Below are 27,619 nucleotides of genomic sequence, written 5' to 3' on the forward strand. Positions count from 1 at the left end.
ATAGTTTTCAATGGCAGTGTCTATGGTGCATTTACATTGTTTTTGATTGATATTTTTGTGGTGCACTAAAAGCCAACGTGTTTCATTTTCTAATATGGCTATTATGTATTATAAACCCAGACTTCATTATAATATGAAACCCTCATTGTCTAAGAAAATAAGTAGAAGAATCTTTTTATATATTTTTTATTGTCTTAAGGCCTTTTACATAAAATAAATAATGTCCAAGAGGAAAGAGAAAAACCTTGGTGGATTTAAACACAACAAAAGAGTATGTACAGAGGAGACAAGGTTGGCTGGGGATGAAGATGAATCAGTTGACCTGGATGACTATCAAGATGGTCACCATTTTTCAAACTCGGTTGGTATAATTTATTGTAGGGAATATGAATTAATGCTTGGTATATGCTAATGATATGTATCAGTGCTTTGTATATTAAGGAAGGCAGCCAATATGGAATTAGGATTTTGTAAAGAATGTGGACAACTAGGAATATTTTGTTTTAGCTGTGAGAGTCAACCAAAATATACAGTTGTTCTGCTTTCATTTTTATTTTAGTATTTTGAAAAAACATTTTACGTTTATATATATAAACCTGTTTTTTTATAAATGCCAAATATTTTACTTTGTAAATTGTTCTGCTACTGTTACCCATATAACAAATCAATATGGTAGGGTTAAATATCATATTTGCTTGTCCAACTGCATGCATAACATTTTGATATGATCCTTTTAAAATATATCTCTCTGTTTTCCTTGTTCTGTAGAGTGTAGGGGACATTGGGGTCATAGAAAGCATATCTTTGAAGAACTTTATGTGTCATAATTTGTTGGGACCATTTGAGTTTGGACCCAATGTGAACTTCATAGTTGGCAATAACGGAAGTAAGTAATAAAAACACACCAGAAACCTATGTGTTACACAAACCTTTGTTGGAATAGTTCAATATTTGTAGATTTATAGGATGTTCAAAGTAATTTTTTCTCACTTTCAATGTGTTTTAATCTGTTTGTTCAGAAAGTATTGACATTTGACTTACTTTAGTGATTCTCTGAATAGAGCATAAACTGTGACTCAATCTTTGAGAACCTAAGAGGTTATCAGTTGAAAAATTCTGAAATGCAGGTCTGTATTTGTTTGTATTTGTTTGTTTTTTAAGGTGGGAAAAGTGCTATTCTGACAGCCCTTATTGTTGGTCTTGGTGGTAAAGCAACAATTACAAGCAGGGGGTTATCTCTGAAAGGGTTTGTGAAACATGGAGAAAAGTACGTATTTTCAAATTCTATGTGCATGGCACAAGTTTTAGAAATTCTACAGTACATCTTTTAGTGATTTACATCCATCATGCTATATAAACACATTTGCCCATATAAAGTGAATCTGTGAATCTGTCAATTGTCTGGAGGTTCAGAACTTCATTCAGTACCAAACCAGAAATTAGATCACAATAAACAATGGTGCAAATCACACACATTAAGAAGTAGTTCAGAGGGGTAAATTCATGTATTTTTTGTTGAGTTTCATATTTGCTTTCTATGTAATTCTGATAGTTATTTCTAATGAGATTTGATCAATATTAAATATTGTATGTGACAAATCACCTAACAACAAACAGAGCAGACTGAAGCATGGTAGTGATCACTAATGTGGCCTTGAAACTGGACTCCACTCTGTTTTGGATCTGCCGTTGTTCATTTGCCAAGGCTCAATATTTGTTTTCAAAAGTAGCTATTCAGCACAACACAATTAATCTAAATAGCTTGTCATTCATAATCTGTGTACGTTTTTCTGAGCTAATTCTGTATGGATAATGTTGCATTTTACCCTTAGTTCAGCAGATGTAACAATAAAACTACGGAACAGAGGAACAGATGCATTCAAAGGTGACCTCTATGGTGACTGCATCATTATTGAACAGCGCATCTCAGCTGATGGAAGCCGGACATGTAAACTAAAGAGTAAATCGGGTAAGATATGCATTAATATCAATTTCTGATATGTTTGCAGAGTCCACTTTGAGGGATGATGAACTTTGATAGATGGGTTAGAAATAGTTTAAACATTCTCATTCTGTTCAGTATGTTCAGCAGTGTTTAGTTCGAGTGGGAGCCAGCAGATTGCTGTTAAATTCCCAATTTTGTGAAGAGGCATCAATCCTCTCAATAATCTGTTGTTCAAAATGTCACAATAACTATTACTGTTATTTGTACTGTTTACAAACACTAACATCTATTGACCAAAACATTATAAACGTGCCCACATGCTTTTATTCCATTATGGCAAATCAAACACTTTATCTTGTTCATGCTTTGTTCTATAATCCTTGTGGACACACATTGTGATCTGCTTTTTGGCCACTTCTTCTTCATCTCATGGTTAGCTGTTTGCTGTTCCTGGTTTCACTTGTATGGTCTGGGTTTCCCTCTTGCTTGTCTCAAGGTCCTCCATTTCGTCACTATTTTTTCCAAAACTGAACAGTGAGAACTGTAATTATGGTAAGTTGTACCAATGCAGATAACATGAGCTCAAGGTTTGCAATTGTAATACTCTTTTCCAAACAGTTGAAAGTATTTAAAGAAATGAATTACAAATCAAGTTGATATTTCAGAAATTGTTATAACCATTTAAGTTGGATAAAAAAAAATTAGGAGTCAGTTGTAAAACAGGAGTTTATTTATTTGTTTTCTTATGTTTCATTTTACTTAAAAAATATATTTTTCACCTTTAGGACATGTAATTTCAAACAAAAAAGAAGAGCTAACTGCTATTTTGGATCATTTCAATATCCAGGTAACTGTCAATGCTTGTGTGTATTAGCCTATATGATAAAGTCAGACAAAATATGACCCTTAATCGTCAAATCTGCTGTTTGTGCCACATATATTTACAATGTACCCTTGTAATTACAGTTTTATTTTTTGATATTGGAAACAATAAAGAAAAGTTTTTCTTGATTGTGGAAGAAGTGAAAATAATGAATTTCTTATTTTGTAGGTGGATAATCCTGTTTCAGTATTAAATCAAGAAATGAGTAAACAGTTTTTGCATTCTAAAAGTGAAGCAGATAAATATAAGGTCAGTATTTAAAAAAAAAAATCTTAGTATCATGGTCAGACTGTTTGAATGGGAATCAAAGATCATTCTTCCAGTTCTTTTAGTACCATTAGTAATCCGTTCATATTTTCACACAGTGTTTGTTTTTATTAATTGGATCTTGTTTTGTGTCGTATTTAGTTTTTCATGAAGGCTACTCTGCTTGAACAGATGAAGAGGGACTATATTCACATCAAGCAAACCAAAGCAATAACACGTGACCAAGTCGAAAGACAAGAAGAGGTAAAAGATAGATACAAAATCAATGCAGTACATGAAAAATATGGATAAGGATTAATTTCCAAGTAGTTGTGTGAATTATATGTAGTAGTGCAAAATGCCTTTCTTATTTTTTTCAGTGCCTAAAAGATCTCAGACAAGTATACCTACAGAAGAAGGAACGCTATGAAAATTTGTCATCATTAGATCAAATGAAGGCGACTTTGGAAGATCTGAAGCAACAAATGGCTTGGGCTCTAGTATGTAATATTTATGCAGCACTTGCATTCCTCCAATGGCAGATAAGCAAGTTTAATTCAAACCTTTCAAGGGACAATGCTGAAATGAATAAAAACATATACAGGTCTATAAATATTTGTACAGTGACACAACTGTACAAAAAAGATTAATCACACGCACAGCTAAATATCTTTGAAGGTGCTGGGTATTGAAAAAGATCATATAGAATAAAAAGAAAGAAATACCTGCACACTTACTATAGCTCCAAAAATAAAATGTATTTATTTAGCCCATGCTTCACAGGTTATTAGCAATGTTTCGAACTACCAGAGATCTTCATCAGGATATGAAACGCATTTGCAAACCGTCTGGTTAATACTTAATTAATCAAATACACACAGGTGATAAAAAACACTAAGTATTCAATCTCATGAATGAGAGTTAATACACATCATCTTGCCACAATTCCATCAAAATACCTGCTAGCATTGTCTCTTTTATAATCATTTTAATTTGATAAATACCACAAGACACAGGTTTAAATAATTAAGTCATGGCACAAGAAATCACACATGAATAAATACACATGAGATACATGCAATTTCATATCAAACAAAAACCTGTTAAACATCAGCAAGGGTTATTTTGTTGTATTTTTAAAGATTAATCATATTCCTAGTAAAAAACATACAGATTTACAAATATATTTTCCCTCACAGAAAAGGTTTTAAATCAGATTCTTCATTAAGTCCTTTGGAAGACATCACATTTAAATAGTAAATCCAAAATGTCTCTCTGCGTAACAGCAATCGATTAATGTCCCCCCACTCTTTCAATCCCTATATATTTTAAGGATACAATAGGATGTTTTCTCTGTAAAAAATGTAGTGCCACCGGATTCAATAAGTCTTGTCTACATATACTGCTTCTGTGTTTGCTGATCCTAGTCTTAAGACTCTTTTTTGTTTTACCAATGTATTTAATCATATAAATAACATTTGCGTATTACAAGTGATAATGCCTTGAAAATCTCTTTTAAAGAAGGTTCAGAATTTATGATGTGCCAATGTTGTCAAATAACCTTAAAATTAAGTCCTAGGGCAGAATATTTTGTAATACATTGTACTGGTTGAACATTTTAAAAGACTAATTTTAAAGAACGGGGTTACCCTGACTGGATAGATGCGGCAGCTGATAGATTTAGTCCTATCTCACAAACAGTTTATGACATCTCTTTAAACATCCGTTGATGGAACGCCATGCCATAGAGAGATTACAGTTAGGTCCATAAATATTTGGACAGTGACACAATTGTCATCAATTTGGCTCTGTACGCCACCAGACAGGATTTAGTTATATCCAAATTTGGTGAACGGTGTAGGAATTTCACCCATTTTTAAATGTGGTCCCCCCACTTTTAGGGGCTCAAAAGTATTTTGACAAACTAACATAATCATGAATTAAATTGTGAGTTTCAATACTTGGTGGCAAATCCTTTGCAGTCAATGTCTGCCTGAAGTCTGGAACCCATAGACATCACCAGATTCTGGGTTTCATCCCTGGTGATGCTCTGCCAGGCTTGCACTGCAGCTGTCTTTAGTTCCTGCTTGTTCTTGGGGCGTTTTGCCTTCAGTTTTGCCTTGGAAATCAAAACAAACCAGTCAGAGAGATAGCAGAAACATTAGTTGTGGCCAAATCAACTATGTGGTACATTTGTTAAAAAGAAAGAACGCACGTTAGCTTAGGAACACCAAAAGGCCTGGAAGACCATGGAAAACAACTGTGGTGGATGACAGAAGAATTATTTCCCTGGTGAAGAAAAACCCCTTCACAACAGTTGGCCAGATCAAGAACAAAGTAGTAAACCAGAGTAAATACAGAGTAAACCATTGGTAAGCCCCAAAAACAGGAAGACCAGATTAGAGTTTGCCCAAAAACATCTAAAGAACCCTGTACAGTTCTGGAACAAAGATCAACTTGTACCAGAATGATGGGAAGAGAAGAGTATGGAGAATGGAAGGAACTGCTCATGATTGAAGCAGACCACCTCATCTGTGAAGCATGTTATGGCATGGGCATGTATGGTTGCCAAGGCAACTGATTCCCTTGTATTTATTGATGATGTGACTGCTGACAAAAGCAGCAGGATGAATTCTGAAGTGTTTAGGGCTATATTATCTGCTCAGATGCAGCCAAATGCTTCACAACTCATTGGACAGCGCTTCACAGTGCAGATGAACAATGACTCGAAGCATACTGTGAAAGCAACCCAAGACTTTTTTAAGGCGAAGAAGTGGAATGCTCTGCAATGGCCAAGTCAATCACCTGACCTGAATCCAATTGAGCAGCATTTCACTTGCTGAAGGCAAAACTGAAGGCAAAATGCCCCAAGAACAAGCAGGAACTAAAGACAGCTGCAGTACAGGCCTGGCAGAGCATCACCAGGGAATAAACCCAGCATCTGGTGATGTCTATGGGTTCCAGACTTCACATTGACTGCAAAGGATTTGCAACCAAGTATTGAAACTCACAATTTAATTCATGATTATGTTAGTTTGTCCAAATACAAGTCTGTAAAATTGGTGGGACCACATATACAAATGGGTGTAATTCCGACACCATGCACCCAATTTGGATGTAACTACCCTAAAATTAATCTACACCTAAAGCACATCTTGATTGTTTCCTTTGATTTCCCTTGTTGGTTTCCTTGATTGTTCCCCCCCTCCCTATGCCAAAGACAGCAATTGACTCTTCAGGTAGTGTCTTTTTTAGTTACACCAAGGAATGTATCTAGCAGCAAAATAACATGATGAAGATTACTGTTTCTTCCGCAAAGCAGATATTTACTGTCAGATGCAGACCATTACCTGTCTGTTCTTGTACTTGCTTGAATCAATACTCACACCCAACAGACAATCACAGAAAACAATTTATTTATTTAACAATTGATAACAAGTATTTATTTGCATTTGCTATGAACGAAAAAAACTCCGGAGTCGTGTCAAGAAGAGAATTCAATTCACAATTTGCAATTTAGTCGAAGTGCTGATGTAATCCAAGGCACAATATTATGATTATATCTAAATTGAACAAGGAAAACCTTTTCGCCATGTTGATAATAATATTCTGCTTTAAAAAATGTTAAAAGGATTCTGATGATACTGACTTTCTGTTTTTTCACAGGTAAGAGAGGTAGAGAAGCAAAAACAACAGCTTGAAGATCACATAGAGAGTGAAGAAACAAGAGACAGATACAATGAGAAACTTGAAGAGTACCAGGTATGCACCCCAGAACATTGATTGAGAAAACAGCAGGGTATCCTTATATATAGTCTCTCTTATCTATATATGTTAAATTTAACCACCATTACTAAGAATATCACTGTGTATAGAATAGTGTTTGATAAAAAAAAAAAAAAAAAATCCATGCCAGTAGATAGGCATTGGTCATTTAACCAGATATTTTGTAGGAAATGTTTAAATTTTTCCCCCAGATATACATCTATGCCAACAGAAATTTATATGTTTTTCATAAGATGAAAATGCACCGTTTTCCCTCCAGGAATATATCACACATGCCTACCTATGCCTCCTCTATCTGTTCTTCTTCAGGATAAAATTAACAAAGCAGAAAAGACATGCCATGAGATTCAAGAGCGGCTAGAGAATCTGAAGGAGGAGGAAAGCTACTTTGAGGGAGAGAGCCGAAGACTGAAAGAGCAAGCAAGGGAAAGGAGCAAAGCCCACAAAGAGCAGGAGGTGAGTGTGAAAGATGTTAATTCCTCTTGTTGCAAAGGTGTGTGTTAACAGTGCAACACTGCACTGTATCAATGTATAATCCAGTACTAGATTGACACTGGTGTTCCTCTATTGTGTCTCCAGTGTTCATGAAGCTCCAGCAGGAATAAACTGTGAATCATCCTGTGTATGGGAATAATTTGATTATATTAAGCAAAGGTCTGAGATGGACTATCATAGCAGAAGAAAAGTCATTTAAGTGTATTTATGTATTTTTTTAATGTTATTAAAATATTATTGACAAATTATTGCAAACTGAGTTTCTACCAGTGCTCTCTATACACTCCCACGATAGTCTTTTGTTTTTTTAGATCGTCTTCTTCCGCACTCAGAATAAATTGAAGCAAATGGAAAAAGATTGCAGTCTTCTTCAAAGAAGGATTGAGAAACTAAAAAATAGGTGAGTGCCTTTTTTGTGTCTCTTCATTTGATTGATTAATTGATCAGCAGATAATTAGATACATTATTGTGGCTCATGGTGTGGTGTGCAGGGCTAAGCTGTAAACATTTTACAAGCATTTTTCTGTGGTATTCATCTCTGTATTGCTTCACACCTGTAGTGGGAACCACAATCAGGAAGATGAGCACTTGAAACGTCAGAAGAAAATATCTTCACTAAATAATCAGTTGGCTGATCTAGACATTGAAGGCAAAGCACTGAGTCAGCACATTAAGGAGAAGCAACAGTCTCTCTTTAAAGAAAAAGAGGAATTTGACAAGCTAAGGTAATGGACTTAATTTATTAATAGGCACTACTCTTTGCAGTGGATTAGTAATTCAGTCCAGTTTCTGGTGTCAGTTAGTTATTCTGGTACAAGAACAGACAGGGAAAGGTCTGTATCAGCTGAAAACACCTTCTCTCTGACTACTTCAAGGAAATGAGAACACACAAACTCCTCTTCTTCACAACTCAAAGAATGAGTGGGAAACATGCCAGTACACACATGTGTAGCATACAGACAACACATCTTCATCAGTCTGATTAAATAATTATCTCTCTTACATTCCTTTCTTAAATATAACTTCAATCTTTTTAATCTCAAACTTTTGACTTTTATCTGCGTTTCTGAAATCTAATTTTGATGGGCACTTCTCTAAATCAGTATTGTGAGCACACTCTATCCCAGTAGTTTATTACATTCACACAGTCATTTTCAGTAAAACAATATGCAGGCCTCAATACAGAGAGCTTCAGTCACTAGTGGTAATCAATAGAAAGTAAACAGGGTTTTGTGCTTGCAGACTTTAAATTCTGGCCTACAGGTTTTTCCCTTCACTTTAGCAGCAAAATCTCAGGAATAATGGGGTTACAGGTATTTATCTTTTTATCAAATTACTTTGGAGATTTGCTATGTGATACATACATGAAAAAATATATTTGCACAGATTCTCTCTTTTAATTTGTACTGAGTGTTTGATGATCTGTGTAACTGAATAACTGAATAAAGGAGCTTTAATAACTGATCCTATTCTCATCTGTAATAGGCTGGAAGAGAAGAAAATACAACTTTCTTTAGAATCAAAGAGGAAAATGTTAAACCAACTGAAGGCAAGCAGATCCAATAGGCTCAAAAGATTTGGTGACCATATGCCAGAACTACTTGACACAATAAACAGGGCATATGACCAGGGACGGTTTATAAAGAAACCAGTAGGCCCGATAGGTAAGGATCTACTGCTAAATTAACAAGAATAATGATGTCTACTTTACTCACAGAAGGTAGCAAGTGTATTGTCTACTTTATTATGAAACACCAGAGAAACAAATCAGTGGTATAAAATAATTACTAGAATTATTACTTAAATTATTTGGTTGATATAATTTATTTTTGTGACAGGCATTAAATGAGAGAGATGCACAGTTAATGCATTTATATGAGTGTCCTGCTTGTGAAAATAGGTGAGGGCAAAATATCTCCTGAAAATTCAAACAGAAAGTGCACAAGCAGCAAGTTCTGTAAACAAACAGAGAAGCTGAGATCTTCATCAGACCTTCATATTGATGTTGCACTGATTGTGTACTAAGTTCAACATTTCAATTTTGTCAGGCTCTTGTGTAATCTTGCAGGTGCATGCATAATCCTGAGAGACCCTAGCCTTGCAGTTGCTGTTGAAAGCTGCCTGCGGAACTTCATGAAGACCTTCTGCTGTGACAATTACAAAGATGAAAAGGTCCTTCAGGGGCTTATGTCTCGATTTTATTCTAAAGGAAACCGACCGCAGATAATTGTCATCCCTTTTACAGATCATATGTATAATATACAAGGACGGTAAGTCACTGCTTCAAGCATCATTAACTCTTAAACATGAAATGGAAAGGTGTGAATAAAATGACATTGCAGATAGGCATTGAGGTCAGGTGATGATTTAGTACACTATTCCATTCCGTTTCAGTATGGGAAAGAACTTTGAGTGTGCATTATATATATTTATACACCGATCAGCCATGACATTTTGACCACTGACAGGTGAAGTGAATAACACTGATAATCTTGTGATCATGGCACTTTTCAGTGGGTGGGATATACACTCACCTAAAGGATTATTAGGAACACCTGTTCAATTTCTCATTAATGCAATTATCTAATCAACCAATCACATGGCAGTTGCTTCAATGCATTTAGGGGTGTGGTCCTGGTCAAGACAATCTCCTGAACTCCAAACTGAATGTCCGAATGGGAATGAAAGGTGATTTAAGCAATTTTGAGCGTGGCATGGTTGTTGGTGCCAGACGGGCCGGTCTGAGTATTTCACAATCTGCTCAGTTACTGGGATTTTCACGCACAACCATTTCTAGGGTTTACAAAGAATGGTGTGAAAAAGGAAAAACATCCAGTATGCGGCAGTCCTGTGGGCGAAAATGCCTTGTTGATGCTAGAGGTCAGAGGAGAATGGGCCGACTGATTCAAGCTGATAGAAGAGCAACTTTGACTGAAATAACCACTCGTTACAACCGAGGTATGCAGCAAAGCATTTGTGAAGCCACAACACGTACAACCTTGAGGCGGATGGGCTACAACAGCAGAAGACCCCACCGGGTACCACTCATCTCCACTACAAATAGGAAAAAGAGGCTACAATTTGCACAAGCTCACCAAAATTGGACAGTTGAAGACTGGAAAAATGTTGCCTGGTCTGATGAGTCTCGATTTCTGTTGAGACATTCAGATGGTAGAGTCAGAATTTGGCGTAAACAGAATGAGAACATGGATCCATCATGCCTTGTTACCACTGTGCAGGCTGGTGGTGGTGGTGTAATGGTGTGGGGGATGTTTTCTTGGCACACTTTAGGCCCCTTAGTGCCAATTGGGCATCGTTTAAATGCCACGGCCTACCTGAGCATTGTTTCTGACCATGTCCATCCCTTTATGACCACCATGTACCCATCCTCTGATGGCTACTTCCAGCAGGATAATTCACCATGTCACAAAGGTCGAATCATTTCAAATTGGTTTCTTGAACATGACAATGAGTTCACTGTACTAAACTGGCCCCCACAGTCACCAGATCTCAACCCAATAGAGCATCTTTGGGATGTGGTGGAACGGGAGCTTCGTGCCCTGAATGTGCATCCCACAAATCTCCATCAACTGCAAGATGCTATCCTATCAATATGGGCCAACATTTCTAAAGAATGCTTTCAGCACCTTGTTGAATCAATGCCACGTAGAATTAAGGCAGTTCTGAAGGCGAAAGGGGGTCAAACACAGTATTAGTATGGTGTTCCTAATAATCCTTTAGGTGAGTGTATTAGGCAGCAAGTTAACATTTTGTCCTCAAAGTTGATGTGTTAGAAGCAGGAAAAATGGGCAAGCGTAAGGATCTGAGTGACTTTGACAAGGGCCAGACAACTGTGTGCAGAGCATCTCCAAAACTGCAGCTCTTGTGGGATGTTCCCGGTCTGCAGTGCTCAGTACCTATCAAAAGTGGTCCAAGGAAGGAAAAGCGGTGAACGGGCGACAGGGTCATGGGCAGCCAATGCTCATTGATGCACATGGGGAGTAAAGGCTGGCCCGTGTGGTCCGATCCAACAGACGAGCTACTGTAGCTCAAATTGCTAAAAAAGGTAATGCTGGTTCTGATAGAAAGGTGTCACAACACACAGTGCATTGCAGTTTGTTGCGTATGGGGCTGCATAGCCACAGACCAGTCAGGGTGCCCATGCTGACACCTGTCCACTGCTGAAAGCGCCTACAATGGGCACGTGAGCATCAGAACTGGACCATGGAGCAATGGAAGAATGTGGCCTGGTCTAATGAATCACGAGTTCAAGGTGTTGACTTGGCCTCCATATTGCCCAGATCTCAATCCAATCAAGGATCTGTGGGATGTGCTGACCAAACAAGTCCGATCCATGGAGGCCCCACCTCGCAACTTACAGGACTGTAAGGATTTGCTGCTAACGTCTTGGTGCCAGATACTACAGCACACCTTCAGAGGTCTAGTGGAGTCCATGCCCAGGGGCGTCGCAAGGGGGTAGGCATCCTAGGCAATTGCCTGGGGCCCCGGGCTGCATATATAAATATATATAAATGCATTGCCAAGGCATGAACTTAATCAAAAGCTGGTCTTATTATGCATTCTAACAAATTGTCAGACACAAGAATCTGACAAATAAAATGGAAGAAATAAGTTCAGTCTTAACAGAGTGGGGCAGACTTATTGTCCACAGATAACAAGATCAAACTCTTGGCATGTGCCCCTGCCTTTGAAGTATGAGACTGATTACCTCTCTATCTCCATCACCCACTGACCATCCTTCGTTAATAATAAAGTGCTATTAGGAAATGGGAGAGCCTGGATCTAAACTGGCAACCTAAGCATATGGGACTCTTCTTGTGACATTTATGGCATGGTCTGTCACCCCTGTTTCTGTTGGTTTGAGTTTTAACACAGCTCTTGATCATGTAGACTTTACTGAACCCTTTAATGATTATCTTTTATGGATTAGAACTTTATTAGCACTTGTCAACTCCTAGCACTTGATTTCAGAATTCCCCTCATTTCGGAGTATTGCTGTAATGACCAGCTGCATGCAAATTAAACAAGTGACCCAATACGTAGAGTAAGAGAGTTTGATAATGTAAATCCCACCTGTATCTGTACATAATTAGTTGATAACCTATTAACAGGTGTTTAGACAGCAACAGGGCAGCAACCCTAATGTGAAGTTGAGGACAGCGTGAAAACAGTGTGGGTTGTAAAATGTCTTGGAAATGATACACCAAAATCATGCCATACACTATCTGAAAGCAAGGAGTGAATTAATTGAAGGATCAATACATCTAAAGGTATTTGGAGTAAAGTTGGAACAAAAAAACAAAAGACCTAGAATTGAAAACTGATGAAAGGCGAAATGACACATTTTATTGAAATAGGTTTACATAAATATTCTGTGATCTTATGATATTTGTTGTGCAGCTTTGCTTTGTTGTGTACATATTATGAAATGAAGAGAAAAAAGTATTTTGTTATTGTTGTTTGTCAATTTGCTATTTCAGCGGCGTTCACCACCCAGAATTTCCTTCGGTGCTTGAAACCTTACACATACCAAATTCTGTGGTTGCCAACTGTTTGATTGACATGAGAAACATTGAGGCTATATTGGTCATCAAAGTAAGATTTTGTATTTATTATTAGAGGTTATAGCTCAACTTAAAATGTTGTACTTCCTTAGTGTTGTAGAGTACTAAAATTAATGTCATAGGCTTTTGTGCTGATGTGTAGTAATTCTCTTTGTTTTTCTTTTTTTCTGCAGGACAATGACCGAGCCAGGCAAGTCATGCAGCAGGGTAGACCTCCTAAAAACTGCCGGGAGGCCTTTACTGGTGATGGGGATCAAGTTTACAACAACCGTTACTATTCTGCTGAGTACTGCAGAGCCAAATATCTTGGTGGGGATTTGGAGGCAGAAATTAGGTGGGTGAACAGTAACTGTCCAGCAGACTTTTGTTTCATATGAATTTGTGACTTAAATACAAATTAGCAGATTGTATGTTTCATTGAACATTTTTAGGACCACATTGTCTTTGTGTGACTGCATATACCATTAGGTCCATAAATATTTGGACAGTGACACAATTGTCATCATTTTGGCTCTGTACTCCACCATGATGAATTTGAAAGGAAACAATCAAGATGTCCTTTAAGTGTAGACATTAATTTTTAATTTGAGGGTATTTAGGTATTCCAAATTCTTTGAACGGTGTAGGAATTACAACCATTTTTATATATGGTCCCCCAATTTTAGGGTCTCAAAAGTATTTGGACAAACTAACATAATCATGAATTAAATTGTGAGTTTCAATACTTGGTTGCAAATCCAGACTGCCTGAAATCTGGAACCCAAAGACATCACCAGATGCTGGGTTTCTTCCCTGGTGATGCTCTACCAGGCCTGCACTGCAGCTGTCTTTAGTTCCTGCTTGTTCTTGGGGCGTTTTGCATTCAGTTTTGCCTTAGAAATCAAAACAAACCAATCAGAGAGGTAGGAAAAAAATGAGGTGTGGCCAAATCAACTATTTGGTTCATTCTTAAAAAGAAAGAACGCACTGGTGAGCTCAGGAACACCAAAAGGCCCAGAAAACCATGGAAAACAACTGTGGTGGATGACAGACGAATTCTTTCCCTGGTGAAGAAAAACCCCTTCACAACAGCTGGCCAGATCAAGAACACCCTCCAGGAGGTAGGCGTATCTGTGTCAGTCAACAATCAAGAGAAGACTTCACCAGAGTAAATACAGGGGGTTTACACAAGATGTAAACAGGACACAGGAAGGAGTTTGCTAAAGAACCCTGTACAGTTCTGGAACAACATCCAATGGACAGATGAGACAAAGAAAGATCAATATACCAGCATGATGGACCTGAATCCAATTGAGCATGGCAAAACTGAAGGCAAAACGCCCCAAGAACAAGCAGGAACTAAAGACAGCTGCAGTACAGGCCTGGCAGAGCATCACCAGGGAAGAAACCCAACATCTGGTGATGTCTATGGGTTCCAGACTTCAGGCAGTCATTGACTGCAAAGGATTTGCAACCAAGTATTGAAACTCACAATTTAACTCAGAATTATGTTAGTTTGTCCAAATACCTTTGAGCCCCTAAAATTGGGGGTACCACATATAACAATGGGTGAAATTCCTACACCGTTCACCCAGTTTGGAAGTAACTACCCTCAGATTAAAGATGAAAGTCTAAACTTAAAGAACATTTTGATTGTTTCCTTTCAAATCCATTGTGGTGGCATACAGAACCAAAACGATGACAATTGTGTCACTGTCCAAATATTTATGGACCTAACTGTATTCTCTCTACGGCATGGCGTTCCGGCAACAGATGTTTTAATGTACCAGACAGACTTAGTTACACTACTGTTTTGGAGTTTTATAAAATAAACATAACCATGTCAAATAATTATACAGAATAATAAAATCCAACGTAACCTTGAAACTACTCTATTCAGTTGTGAGATTGCACAGTCCTGGGTACGATTTTTTTGTTTTGTTTTTTAATAATCTTTCCCATGTCCTTGTTTTAGACTGGTGGAGTCAGAGGTGGAAAATGAAACAGCCCAGTTATCCAGGTTTCAGCAGCACTCTCATTCTGTCACCCAAGTTATTAAACAGATGGAAAATGACCTGCAGAGCATCATTATCAATGATAAAAGGAATCAGGTAATCCATGCAGTTTAACATGTGTTGCACATGCAAACTCTCTCTGGTGTGTGAACTTACATAACAGCTTCGAGCAGACGTAGAAAACACAAACGCTTGCAGTGTATATTGGTTTCACTGGCAGATTGCTAGTCCTGCAATTCAGGAAGTGGTATGATGACCTTAACAAGTGTTAACTTCAAGTGATACATAAATTAACTGGAAATAAATTGTAATCTATTTAAAGCCATTTCCTTTGAAGACTGAATAGTATAGACCCTAATGTTACATTGAAAAGGAAAACATGACATGTATAATGTAAACCCTGAATGGATTGTTTTTGTTATTTTGCAACAGAGTAATGTCACAGATATTAAAGATTTCCAATTCAGTTGGAATTTGGGTTCAGAGTCAACCAAAGCATGTTATTTGTCCAGCAATTGCAGGGAGAGAAATCAGAAGGCAGTCTGACAGAGTTTACAGTTCTGACAGTTCAAGATCTCTCTGCAAGCAGGCAGAACTCACATAAACACAATTCAAGGACATTCCTTATCATTACAGAAAACAAAATAAGCTTACAACTTCAAGCCTGCAATGCCTTTTACTGGCACTTGCTACTAGGCAGATATATTTCCCCAAAACTGTCTCCCTCATATATCAACCCCTCCCCAATTTGTCTTATCTTGACTAGAAACATCTATGGTCTGTTTACTTTATTTTGACACATGCGAGGATACACGTTCAGTGAAGCCCTAAGACATATACATTTTCTGCTGATGTATTTATTCAATGTGCTTATTAATTAAAGAAATAGAAATGTATACACATCAATAAAATGAAAAGGCCAGTGATGTATATAAATCCCTGTATTATGGAAACACACTTATCCTCGCCACTGACACAGCTAAGTAAGTTAAGTTGACATTCTGCTTATAAATTGGTTGTCTTTGTGATTTTGTAACATTTCCCTTTAATATATAAATACAAAGTTGGTCTGGAAATATACAATTAATTGCTTTACCTATGCCATATCTGTTTAAATGTGCTTTGGCAGGCTAGTGTTAACCAGGTAAAGGCAGCTATTTCAGAACTGGAGAATGTGGAGGAACCTCAGACAGAGGACAACAACTCATTGGTAAATTTATTTTTATTTCTGATCACAGATCCCATATACAGTTCCATTCTGAATACATTTATATGCAATTCCATAGTGTGGATGAGACAGATTACACTTTGCCAGCATTGATTGTTTCTTGTCATTTCATATTTTTTAAAGATAGTATAATAATAATAATAATAATAATAATAATAATAATAGTATAAAATTACTTGTTCCAGTAATATTGTATTCTTTTGAAGCTCAACTTCATAGTTCCACATATTATATTTTTCTGTCTTTGCCTAGGAGTTTTATTAAAGAATTGTAACATGTAAACTGACCCAAATTACACATTTTTGCAGGAAGAAGAAGTTCAGGATATCCTGCAAAAAATAGAAGCTGAGAAGCAGAATGTGAAAGAAAAAAAGAAAGAGCTGGACAAGCACAAACAACTTGTGTCTGAGGCTGATTCAAAATACCACTATGTAAAAAACAGAATGGAACTGTGTGTTGAAGAAACAGAGCCCATTAAGGTAAGAGTGAAATGGAGAGTAGAATTAACAGATATCAGGATAGAGAAACGAGAAATTACGTATCCTCCCCAAGAAAAACAGATGGAAGCAGAAGATCAGTGATTTTATCGTGCTGTCAATAGAATGTGTGTTTGTTTGTTGGTTTGGTTATCTTTTAAGAAGTTAAAGTCTGAAGTTGTTTAATGTTAAATAGGAGGAGCTGGTGAAGGCTGAAGCTGAAGCAAATAAATTGGAGCGTATTCTCAAGGTCTGGGAGAGGAAACAGAAAGAGCACCAAGATAACATCCAGGCCATGAGAAGTGAGCTGGCTGTTAAACAGGAGGAACTACAGGTACATTGTAACAGCAGTGTTACACAGGAAAAGGTTGTAAATCATTCCAACAAAAGCTTTTTTTTGTTAGGTTTTTTAGAGTATTGGCAGTTATATTTGGAACCTCTCTTATTTTGTGTTCCCCGATTTACATTTTACATTACATTTTACATCTTGACATTTAATTTGATTACTTTGTCAGTAGTGATCCTGTAACTCCTAACCAGCTGACCTGAAGAAGATAATCCTAGATACACCTGAATTACAGAGCCTTTTTACAGTGTTCATAGTTATAAAACTTACATTGTAATGTAAAAGCATCTTGAAGGAGAATAATAGCCTATATGCCAGGTACTTTACTAGAAAGCTGGTAGAACATCCCAGAATACACGTATGAGTATTAGTATGGTGTGTGAAATTGAACTAATCTGTCCTAAACAATCCCTTTGGAGTATATGCAGTCTGTCCCATTCTGTTGCAAATAAATGTGATTGGTTATTTTGGAGTTCCCCGTTTGTGTTAAACATACACTCACCTAAAGGATTATTAGGAACAATTGTTCAATTTCTCATTAATGCAATTATCTAACCAACCAATCACATGGCAGTTGCTTAAATGCATTTAGGGGTGTGGTCCTGGTCAAGACAATCTCCTGAACTCCAAACTGAATGTCTGAATTGGAAAGAAAGGTGATTTAAGCAATTTTGAGCGTGGCATGGTTGTTGGTGCCAGACGGGCCGGTCTGAGTATTTCACAATCTGCTCAGTTACTGGGATTTTCACGCACAACCATTTCTAGGGTTTACAAAGAATGGTGTGAAAAGGGAAAAACATCCAGTATGCGGCAGTCCTGTGGGCGAAAATGCCTTGTTGATGCTAGAGGTCAGAGGAGAATGGGCCGACTGATTCAAGCTGATAGAAGAGCAACTTTGACTGAAATATCCACTCATTACAACCGAGGTATGCAGCAAAGCATTTGTGAAGCCACAACACGTACAACCTTGAGGTGGATGGGCTACAACAGCAGAAGACCCCACCGGGTACCACTCATCTCCACTATAAATAGGAAAAAGAGGCTACAATTTGCACTAGCTCACCAAAATTGGACAGTTGAAGACTGGAAAAATGTTGCCTGGTCTGATGAGTCTCGATTTCTGTTGAGACATTCAGATGGTAGAGTCAGAATTTGGCATAAACAGAATGAGAACAAGGATCCATCATGCCTTGTTACCACTGTGCAGGCTGGTGGTGGTGGTGTAATGGTGTGGGGGATGTTTTCTTGGCACACTTTAGGCCCCTTAGTGCCAATTGGGCATCGTTTAAATGCCACGGCCTACCTGAGCATTGTTTCTGACCATGTCCATCCCTTTATGACCACCATGTACCCATCCTCTGATGGCTACTTCCAGCAGGATAATGCACCATGTCACAAAGGTCGAATCATTTCAAATTGGTTTCTTGAACATGACAATGAGTTCACTGTACTAAACCGGACCCCACAGTCAACAGATCTCAACCCAATAGAGCATCTTTGGGATGTGGTGGAACGGGAGCTTCGTGCCCTGGATGTGCATCCCACAAATCTCCAACAACTGCAAGATGCTATCCTATCAATATGGGCCAACATTTCTAAAGAATGCTTTCAGCACCTTGTTGAATCAATGCCACGTAGAATTAAAGCAGTTCTGAAGGCGAAAGGGGGTCAAACACAGTATTAGTATGGTGTTCCTAATAATCCTTTAGGTGAGTGTATGTTGCTCCTTATTGAATCAGCACATTCCGGTTCTGTATTTAATCAGCTTGATTTCCGCCTTTCATATTTGTATTATAATGACAATAAGAAATGTTTTCAAACATTTTTCCATTTGTTTTTCAAACATAAATGATTTAATGTGTTTTGGGAGTGTGATACCTAATTCCTTTAGAAAGAAAATATGAAATACAGTTGACTGCTCTGTGGAGTTACATGTGTGCATTTGCCTTAATAAAGGAACTTGGGCTGAAAACAATGCAGTTTCAATTTAATTTTTTTATATTTCATGTTTGACAGGAGACTGTGGCTAAAGCCAAGCAGATTTCCCCTCAACGGCTGCCTGTTGATAGAAGTGCCAAAAGTATTGACACCGAGATAACGCGCCTGAGACAGTGCATCAGCACAGAGCAGAGCCAACATGGAGACCAGGAGCAGGTCATAAAGTAGGACCCACTTTAAAGCTACTTTAATCAGGGGAGTTCCCACAAGACTACAAACAAAGACGGGTTACAATCTGATCCCTGGGGATGGAGATTTAGACAGCTGTATTCATTTGAAAGATCTGATACAAATATTGAACATTCCCTGATTGTGCAATTGCACAACCTGTACTAGGTTTTTCAAAATGTTTCTGTTTATGTTCATTTATTTATTTTGTACTCATTATCCAGTGAGAGTATTTCCGCCTGTCAACAGGAGATTGTGTTTTGCACAAAAGGAGAAACATGGAAATACATTCCAATTAAATAAAACTGACAATCAAATAAATGAGCATCATGTTTTTCACCTTTACCACATTGCAATGGTGTTTGTAAAAAATATATTGACAGACATACAGACACACCAGAAAAGGATGTGTTTTTAGAGAAGAGGAATAGAATATTACAAAAACGGCTCATAGGTAGAAATAATACATTTAAGGTCTATATAATAATATTTTAATAGTATTGAAGGTCTCTTTGTAATGAGAGATGCACTGTGTCAATGAAGAGCCATGACATTAACCACTGCAGCTGTAAAATAACTCTTTAAAACAGGGTACTGTTGAAGGAGGCCTGCTGAGTTCAACCACACAGGAAATGTACAGGATACACAAATACATCAATAAAGATAAACTGCATTTACTAGACAGTTAGAAACCCGGCAACAATTAACAAACTATGATACAGTTTAAAGGATATCATTTTGTAATGTCCTTGCTAAGCCAAACAAATTGCTAAACATTTAATTATACACATGACTTTATGCATTTCATGTCTTTATACAGTGCTGAACATTAGTTGGATATACAAAGGGTACTGTTAGTTTATTTCTTGCTATTTATTTAAATTACAGAGCAAAGGGCCGGAAAGAAATTGTCAGTTCTGATCATAATGTGTTACTGTCGCATAGCCAGTGCAGTCGTCAGTGACAGGTGTCGATTCAATTTTCTGGAAATTTCCGAAGCTTAGTTCCGAAGCTGGTTCTGTTGTGGTTGTTGGTCTCCATCTAGTGGTAGTATTTTGTAGCACTATTTCTTAATGTATTACTTGTTTACAAACAAGAGGAGGCCCATTGTGCTCGTTTGGTGTCCATTAATAACTAAGTGATCCAAGGATATTATCCAGTCTATTTTTAAATGTTCCCAAATTTTCACATTGCTGGGTAGTTTGTTCCAGATTGTGAGAACTCTCTCAAGTCCCCATGTAGTCTCCCCTGTTCCAGGGTGAAAAGGTTCAGTTCCCTCAGTCTCTCAGTAGGACTTTCCCTTCAGACCTGGAATAAGTCTGGTTGCTCTCCTCTGAACTGCCTCTAGAGCAGCGATATCTTTCTTGAAGTGTGGAGCCCAGAACTGTACACAGTATCCAGATGAGCTCTAACTAGTGCATTGTACAGTCTGAACATCACTGCCCTTGTTCTCAATTCTACACTTTTGACAATATACCCTAACATTGTGTTTGCCTTTTTTATTGCTTCCCCACATTGTTTGGATGGAGAAAGTGAGGAGTCCACATAGACTCCTAGATCTTTCTCATGCGATACTTCATCTAGTTCTATCCCTCCCATAGTGTAATTATAGTGGACATTTTTGTTACCTGCATGTAATACCTTGCACTTGTCCACATTGAATTTCATTTGCCAGGTGTCGGCCCACAACTGATCCAAGTCCCTTTGAATAGCCTGTGTACTGATCCCTGTGGAACTGCAATAACAACCTCACTCCAGTTAGAAGCAACTCATCTAATCGACACCCTCTGTTTCCTATACATCAACCAGTTCATAATCCATCTACTTACATTACCCTGAATGCCTACAGCTTCCAATTTGAGTCTTTGGTGTGGAACCTTATCAAAAGCTTTTTGAAAATCTAAGTATATCATATCATATGCTTTCACATGATCTATTTAAATCACTTGTTAAACTTTCTAATCTCTGCCTGTCTCCCTGGCTAGGCACCTGGTACTGGAAGTATTTAGGAGAAAACTACCGTGGAAGTTCTGCTCTTTAGTTTCTTTCCTAACTCTTAGAATTCTTGAAATTCTTCCTTTTCCTATGTCATTGGTTCCAATGTGGACCATGACCAGTGGATTCCCCCTGGCTTTGGCCAGTAGCCCGTCTACTAGTTTAGGGAGATCTGCAACCTGAGCACCAGGCAGGCAAGATACCATGTGGGTCTCCTTATCACTAGAACAGACTGTGTGATCTACACCTCTAAGAATTGAGTCTCCTACTATAACTACCTCATTGTTCAGGGGGGGGAGTTGGATGAGTTCATCCAGGAAGGCAATCATTCTGACTCACTTAACTCACTTAACTGAAATCCTGCTAGTCCTAGACAAAATCACCTTTCCTTCAACCTATTTACGTTCACCAACTCAGCAGCTGTACTAAATTGACTTAAATTAAGGGAAAATACAGACAATTAACTTCAATTAAGGCTGTTAAAACAACATCAGGAATGCTAAGACTGTCTGAAACTAGGAACACAACAAGATGGCTGCCTCCCTCCTGTACTGTCCTGTGTCTGTCTATGGCAACTTGTAAATCCTTCTGTTTGTAGCTGGGTTGTTTGTTATTTGCCAAGAGAAGATGTACTGATGCTGTCTAAGGTACACATTGTGGCATTGGGAATTTTTATTGAGGATATTTTTACAGTAGGACTGAACAGCTGCAGATATATTTAGGATTTCAAATAAACCTTTTGGGAGTTGGCATACATATCCTCTGAAATCTTGTTTATGTCAAGTTAGATTAAACAATTCCACGCACTAGGTTTATTGTCCCTTGTAGTATATAATGTCTCATTGTGTCATATTTGAGTGTCAATTGAATACGTGAATCACGACTGCAGTGTTTATGTTCTACTAGTCTTGATGATATTTTCTGCATTTTATCAGCGGCTCCTTTTATGATTCAAATAATGCTTCTGAGAAACAGGATGCAGCTGCAGTTAGTAAACACTTGATAAGCATTGACAGCTTTCCTCTTTTGCAAACAACACAGAAACACGTTGAAACTGTTTTCAGACCGTTTGGACCACCTGTATGCTCAACACTGTTCTATTGTCACAAATTATTTCAGCACAGAAAGCTCCATCTAGTGTATATTTTCTTCTACATTTATGATTTGGTATTCATAATCATTTTTTTCGGTTTAACAGACTTTCAGATTCAAGTTTCTTGTAGGGATGTGCTATAATTAAAAAGTAAATTATTGATTGATTATCACAATAATACTGATAATGATCTGAATATCCTAAATATGTAAAATTCAATTAAGACTTTAAAACTCCATCCATGTTCTATTACTTGAAGAATAAATAGGAATGTATGCTTTTTGAAGTGCCTTTGGTGATTGTGTCACAAACTATTGACGTTTTTGATCAATGGCAGGAATCACGGTCATGGAACTAGTAAATAAAAAGATCCACAGAGTGGTATTAATATTATCTCAATAACAAATTATTTTAGCATCAGTAGTTAATCAATTATAGCATTTATTTGTCCCTTTTTGTCTCACAAGAAAGTGTTTTTTAAGGCAGCAAGAAAAAAAAAATACACCAGAGACAAAGTAAATCTGGTTAGAAAAGAGAAAGAATGGAAAAATAAAATAATCATCTCACATTGTGTCAAAGTTGAACATGGTCTGATGGTGAAAATGGCTTATTAAAGTGTTGAATCTAATTTATTTAGCATTTAGCACTTTGTCTGTTATTACAACTACATTGATTCATGGTGCTTGCCAAAATTCAATATTGATGTGTCAGGATTTAAAAGTCTTGATGTTGTTAAACTGTCGAAAGCTAATCCTGTTTTGTCATCTATCGTTTATCATGTTAAAATATATCTGCTTGAACAGCTTTATTTTAGTTTGGAAAGTGAAGTGTAATATTTCTTTTTAGAAAGTTGGAAAAGCTCAAGCAGACATGTCAAGCCATGACCCTGTTTTATGGAAGAGGATGTAATTATTTTAACTTAGAACACATTAATTTATTTTAAAAATAAGTGTTTGGTACTGGGACACAGAGCAGGGTGTGGGGTGATGGTGGCAGATGCGCTGCCTTTTATAAGGCGGTCCTGTCATTCCCTGTCATTCTGCTGGCTGAGTGGTCAGGTGAGAGAGAAAGAAATTGGCCAGCGTTGTTGGGCTGGTTAGGGCGTGACAGTGCCAGGAGGAGGAGCCATTACTTCCTAATGGACTTGCTGTAAAGTGTAACACCCCGCACTGTGTAACAGTACTTAAAGAATATCATATGGACCCCAACCGTAAACCTACCTATCACTGACTTGGATAAACAACAGTATGTATACAGCAAAGGAAATCACAAGGCAAAAGTCTGAGTTTGGAAAGTTGTAGAATTTATTTGTGACTCATTACTGCAGGAGATTCTGCACCCTATTGTGGGGGTGTAATTGGATTCCCTGTTAAAGGAATGTACACACTAGATCTTGTATAGATTTGGATTAGAGAAAGCAGGTGAAAGGTTTCTAATTTGTGGTTGCCTACCCACGTTGTTTAATAGAAAGTCTAAATCTAAATAATCAACCATCAGTGATTGGAATTAAGCAATGGTGTTGTTTGATTCTGCAGCAGTGAAGGCATCTATTCTGCATCCGTGAGTGACAGCAAGTTCCAGAGCAGTCACAGAGCATCACTCCCTACTGCTGATGCATTTATTGCAGACCACAAAGCCATTTTTAAACAAATTCTGGTTTGTTTGGTGCAGAGGAACTGTTTATCCAGCTGTACCCTCCCACAATGTTTTATCGTGCTGTTATTGGTAAAAGAGAAGAGAATCCATAGCAGTGTTTTTCCTTTTTATATTAGTTTAATGTTTCAGTGTCCATAATCTAGATTTTTTTTTCCTAATCCATCTTTTTCCCCTCACGTATCCATTTCCACTGAATAGTCAGCAATCTTACAGCGGCACTTAAATCCTTGGAATTGTGTGCCTTTGTTGTTGCATTGATATGTAGGTCAGGTAATTTGAAGTCTGGGAAAAGTTAATTATTTCTATTGTTTAGTGTCTGCTTTGATTTTGAAAGAAATGTATCTCTGTGTTTTTTCTGTATCATTTTCACTCAATGTCATTCCCCATAGAAAAATGTAAAGGCTTACCATACATGCATATATATATATATATATATATATATATATATATATATATATATCAAATATAACATTGTATCCTATCAAAATACTTTTTTGGACTACATTTATTAATGGATCAGAGAAATTTGCTTTTTTTTCACATTATGAAAAAAGTCTAGAGGCCAAAGTAAGATTGTCAAAAAAATCTTTTGATTCCAGTTATACCAGAAGCTACGATAAAGGACAGGCCTTGGCAGCAAGCCACAAAATGCAGTTTACTGAACTGTTTCTGTACAGTGCGTTAATAAAGCATGCCAAATGTGAGAGGAACACACCATCTATAAATCTAGCTTACTGCATAGTGATCTGTGGATAGACATATGCTGTAATACCAGGGCAAAGCTTGTGAAATAGGGAGAAAGATCATCCTCTAATATGTTGTCAAAATAATACTATAATCATATATAGTAATATTGATGTTTGATACTTCATATATGGAGTTTTTTCGACATGATTACAGCTCATATAAATGGAATAGTTAAGAAACAGGTATTCTGACACGTAGAGATATGTATTTACTTATGTTTTCTATTATTTTTACCTTGGAGGTCCGAGGTGATCACAATGAACCAAGCGTTTTAAAGAGGGACTGCTTTGAAACCAGACCTGCCTTCACATAGCCTGACAGAGCAGACAATTTATTTGGGAATTGCTTGAACCTATACAAGCTCAAAACGTCTGAATTTTTTCTGTGTTTATTCCATTCCCCCCTCACTTGGTGTTCTGCAGATTTTGTGAATGTCATATGGACAAGGTTATTGCTGGAAGATTAAATTCAATCTAATATATTTACATTATATGCCATTAATTCAATACTCTTATTGTTTCAATTCTGTTCTAGAGAGTATTCGGAAGCATTGATTAATTACAAGAACAATTCCAGTCAAGTGAAGGATCTGAAGAGGTTTATTGATCGGCTAGATAACATCATGAATGACAGACAGGCAAGATACAAGAAAATGCGCCGGTAGGTTTAATCACAAGGATATTAATGATGTGCAGAGTTTGCCTCTTGTCACTTGTATGTGTCTTGACTGAGAAATCCCATGTCTGGACACTTCTATTTTGAAACCTTGTGCTAACTGTGCAGTGAGATCTTCCATGCTACTGCTTGCCAGTAGCCAAAGTCTGGATTTCCACAATGTAAAGGGAAATGTATGCTTAACTCATGTCCAAACATTGTTTCTGTAATATTTCCATGCTTATGTTATTTTTCATTTGCTTCTCCAACAGGTCCCTCTCTGTCAGATGCAAATTATACTTCAATAATTTCCTTTTTGAGCTGAAATGCTGTGGATCGATGGCATTTGATCACAATAATGAGACGCTTGCGATTTCGGTAGATTTGATGTTTGTTTCCTTTCTGTTCTCCTGTACATAGCAATTATCTTGAAGCATTGTTACAATAAATATGGAAAAAAAGATGTGTTATCCATTAGACAATACACATTAAAAATATGCATACATTTAAGGATTTGCAACTGTTTGAACTTTAGCAAGATTTTAATTAATCTAAGTGTTACAAAGAAAATAATTATTATATTCATACCTTGGTCTAAATCAAATCTTATAATAAATATAAAACCCACGGATTGTAAGTTCATATAATGACTTCTGTGCAGACAATTTTTTTTTCTTATTATTATTGTAAAGCTCTATAAACACCACAAATCTATATCGATAAGATAGCAAGAACTGAACTTCAAAAACCTTTGATTCTGTTGGGCCCCTGGCTTTATGTCAACCCATAGAGCTGAATCACTGGCTCTCCTGTAGGTGCAGCCTCCGGGTCGAGAGGATGATGACATGAGTGACATGAGGTCTCTGTCAGGGGGAGAGCGCTCCTTCTCCACTATCTGCTTCATACTGTCTCTGTGGGAGATCACAGAGTCTCCCTTCCGATGTCTGGATGAGTTCGATGTGTATATGGTGAGCTCTCAGTTCAGTGCTGCTGTAATGGGGATTTCACTTGCTCTGCTCCATGTTTGAATGATCACAATCAATTGACAGAAAGTTTCTGTAGCGATACACTGAGCTGTAGTAAATTAGTTTCTTCATTGATGCTCATCAGATTTTGGTTGTAGGGCTATTTCGGAACAAATCTGTCTACAGGTCACAATGATGTACACTGTTTGATGTTTTCATTTCTAAGCATTAACAGTATCCAGGGTTTCCCACAGCACTATTCAAGTCTGGTGGCCCGCCTGGCCAAAACTCACCAAACAAATGTGTGATCGGCACAAAATAACCGAAAATAAACTTAAAGCTCAAGCGAACATGTTCCGCCCCCCGCTCTTGTTCAACACAGCTAAACCCAATTCTGTATCTTGCCTATGCACATTTCTGTGGGAGGCCCTAGTATTTATTGTTTCTTATTGTATTGTTAGATCTCAGCAGTCATGATAAAATGTATCGATAACATGTACACAATTTCTCTTGTGACCTTTAGGACATGCAGAACAGAAGAGTTTCAATGGACTTAATGCTCAAGCTGTCAGAAAGACAATGTCTGCGTCAGTTTATTTTTATCACACCACAAAGTACAAGGTAATCATTTCAATTTATGTTTTGATGTTTTAAAATAGTTTTTAATACCAAAAGCCAACACAAATAATGTCTTATTGCACATCTTTAATGAAAAAATTGTATAGTAACATTCTATGTATTTTAAATGTTTGATACAGTGTATGAAGTGCTTTTATTGTAACTGAGGAAGTAGTTCAAAATAAATTCCATAAACACCAGGTTATACACTTTTATTTTGTGTCTTACAGCACATTGCCAACAAGTGACCTTATTAAAATCCACCAGCTTCAGGACCCAGAAAGAGATGAGGAAGAGGGAAGCTAATAGTACCATGTGCTGGCCACATGGTAAGGCCTTCTATATATCCCCCTTTCCCCTGCCAGGATTCAGTATTCTTCTACATGTCAACAGGAGCTAAGACATTGATTGCCTGTGTAATGTGTGTGTGCATATGGTGGGTGTATGTTGAGAATGAGGATGAGATCTGATTATTACAGTAGTTCCCTCTAAATTTTTGTTACATGTTTCTGTTGCCATATCTCCCCTTCAAGTTCTGCTTTGATGATTAGCTTTGATACAGCTAGCAGAGAGCAAATCATCAGTAACCTTCATCTGGGATGCTTTTGTCTTGCGGGAAAAAATAACCAGGGTTTGCCGACAACTGTGCTTCTTAGCCCAATCACCCCACCAATAACTAAGGGATAAATACCGTTGTTGTTTATACCAGGGGTTCCCAACCCTGGTCCTGGAGGACCTCCT

The 27,619-nt window shown here is 37.4% G+C and overlaps 1 protein-coding gene across 2 annotated transcripts in view; it reads left to right on the forward strand.

Annotated features, from left to right (window-relative positions):
• The window catches only part of smc6 (structural maintenance of chromosomes 6), a 32,446-nt gene that overhangs the window by 1,047 nt on the left and 3,780 nt on the right, over positions 1 to 27,619 (forward strand). Inside the window, exons 2-27 of one of the 2 annotated variants that reach the window (XM_066705556.1) lie at positions 200 to 361; positions 769 to 886; positions 1,162 to 1,267; positions 1,833 to 1,969; positions 2,731 to 2,792; positions 2,997 to 3,077; positions 3,237 to 3,338; positions 3,455 to 3,574; positions 6,741 to 6,836; positions 7,170 to 7,316; positions 7,667 to 7,755; positions 7,916 to 8,080; positions 8,841 to 9,019; positions 9,424 to 9,625; positions 12,857 to 12,971; positions 13,114 to 13,274; positions 14,895 to 15,030; positions 16,064 to 16,144; positions 16,471 to 16,641; positions 16,835 to 16,972; positions 19,001 to 19,146; positions 25,176 to 25,301; positions 25,568 to 25,673; positions 26,111 to 26,263; positions 26,784 to 26,881; positions 27,109 to 27,207. In XM_066705556.1, the coding sequence (XP_066561653.1) occupies positions 221 to 361; positions 769 to 886; positions 1,162 to 1,267; positions 1,833 to 1,969; positions 2,731 to 2,792; positions 2,997 to 3,077; positions 3,237 to 3,338; positions 3,455 to 3,574; positions 6,741 to 6,836; positions 7,170 to 7,316; positions 7,667 to 7,755; positions 7,916 to 8,080; positions 8,841 to 9,019; positions 9,424 to 9,625; positions 12,857 to 12,971; positions 13,114 to 13,274; positions 14,895 to 15,030; positions 16,064 to 16,144; positions 16,471 to 16,641; positions 16,835 to 16,972; positions 19,001 to 19,146; positions 25,176 to 25,301; positions 25,568 to 25,673; positions 26,111 to 26,263; positions 26,784 to 26,881; positions 27,109 to 27,184 (3,252 nt within the window). In that variant the 5' untranslated portion in view covers positions 200 to 220 and the 3' untranslated portion in view covers positions 27,185 to 27,207. Of the gene's footprint in view, positions 1 to 199; positions 362 to 768; positions 887 to 1,161; positions 1,268 to 1,832; positions 1,970 to 2,730; positions 2,793 to 2,996; positions 3,078 to 3,236; positions 3,339 to 3,454; positions 3,575 to 6,740; positions 6,837 to 7,169; positions 7,317 to 7,666; positions 7,756 to 7,915; positions 8,081 to 8,840; positions 9,020 to 9,423; positions 9,626 to 12,856; positions 12,972 to 13,113; positions 13,275 to 14,894; positions 15,031 to 16,063; positions 16,145 to 16,470; positions 16,642 to 16,834; positions 16,973 to 19,000; positions 19,147 to 25,175; positions 25,302 to 25,567; positions 25,674 to 26,110; positions 26,264 to 26,783; positions 26,882 to 27,108; positions 27,208 to 27,619 lie in introns of those variants that run through there. The other variant, XM_066705564.1, reaches the window with a different exon arrangement.

The sequence above is a fragment of the Amia ocellicauda genome, chromosome 1 (genome assembly GCF_036373705.1).
Source record: "Amia ocellicauda isolate fAmiCal2 chromosome 1, fAmiCal2.hap1, whole genome shotgun sequence".
In the NCBI taxonomy this organism is placed as follows: Eukaryota; Metazoa; Chordata; class Actinopteri; order Amiiformes; family Amiidae; genus Amia; species Amia ocellicauda.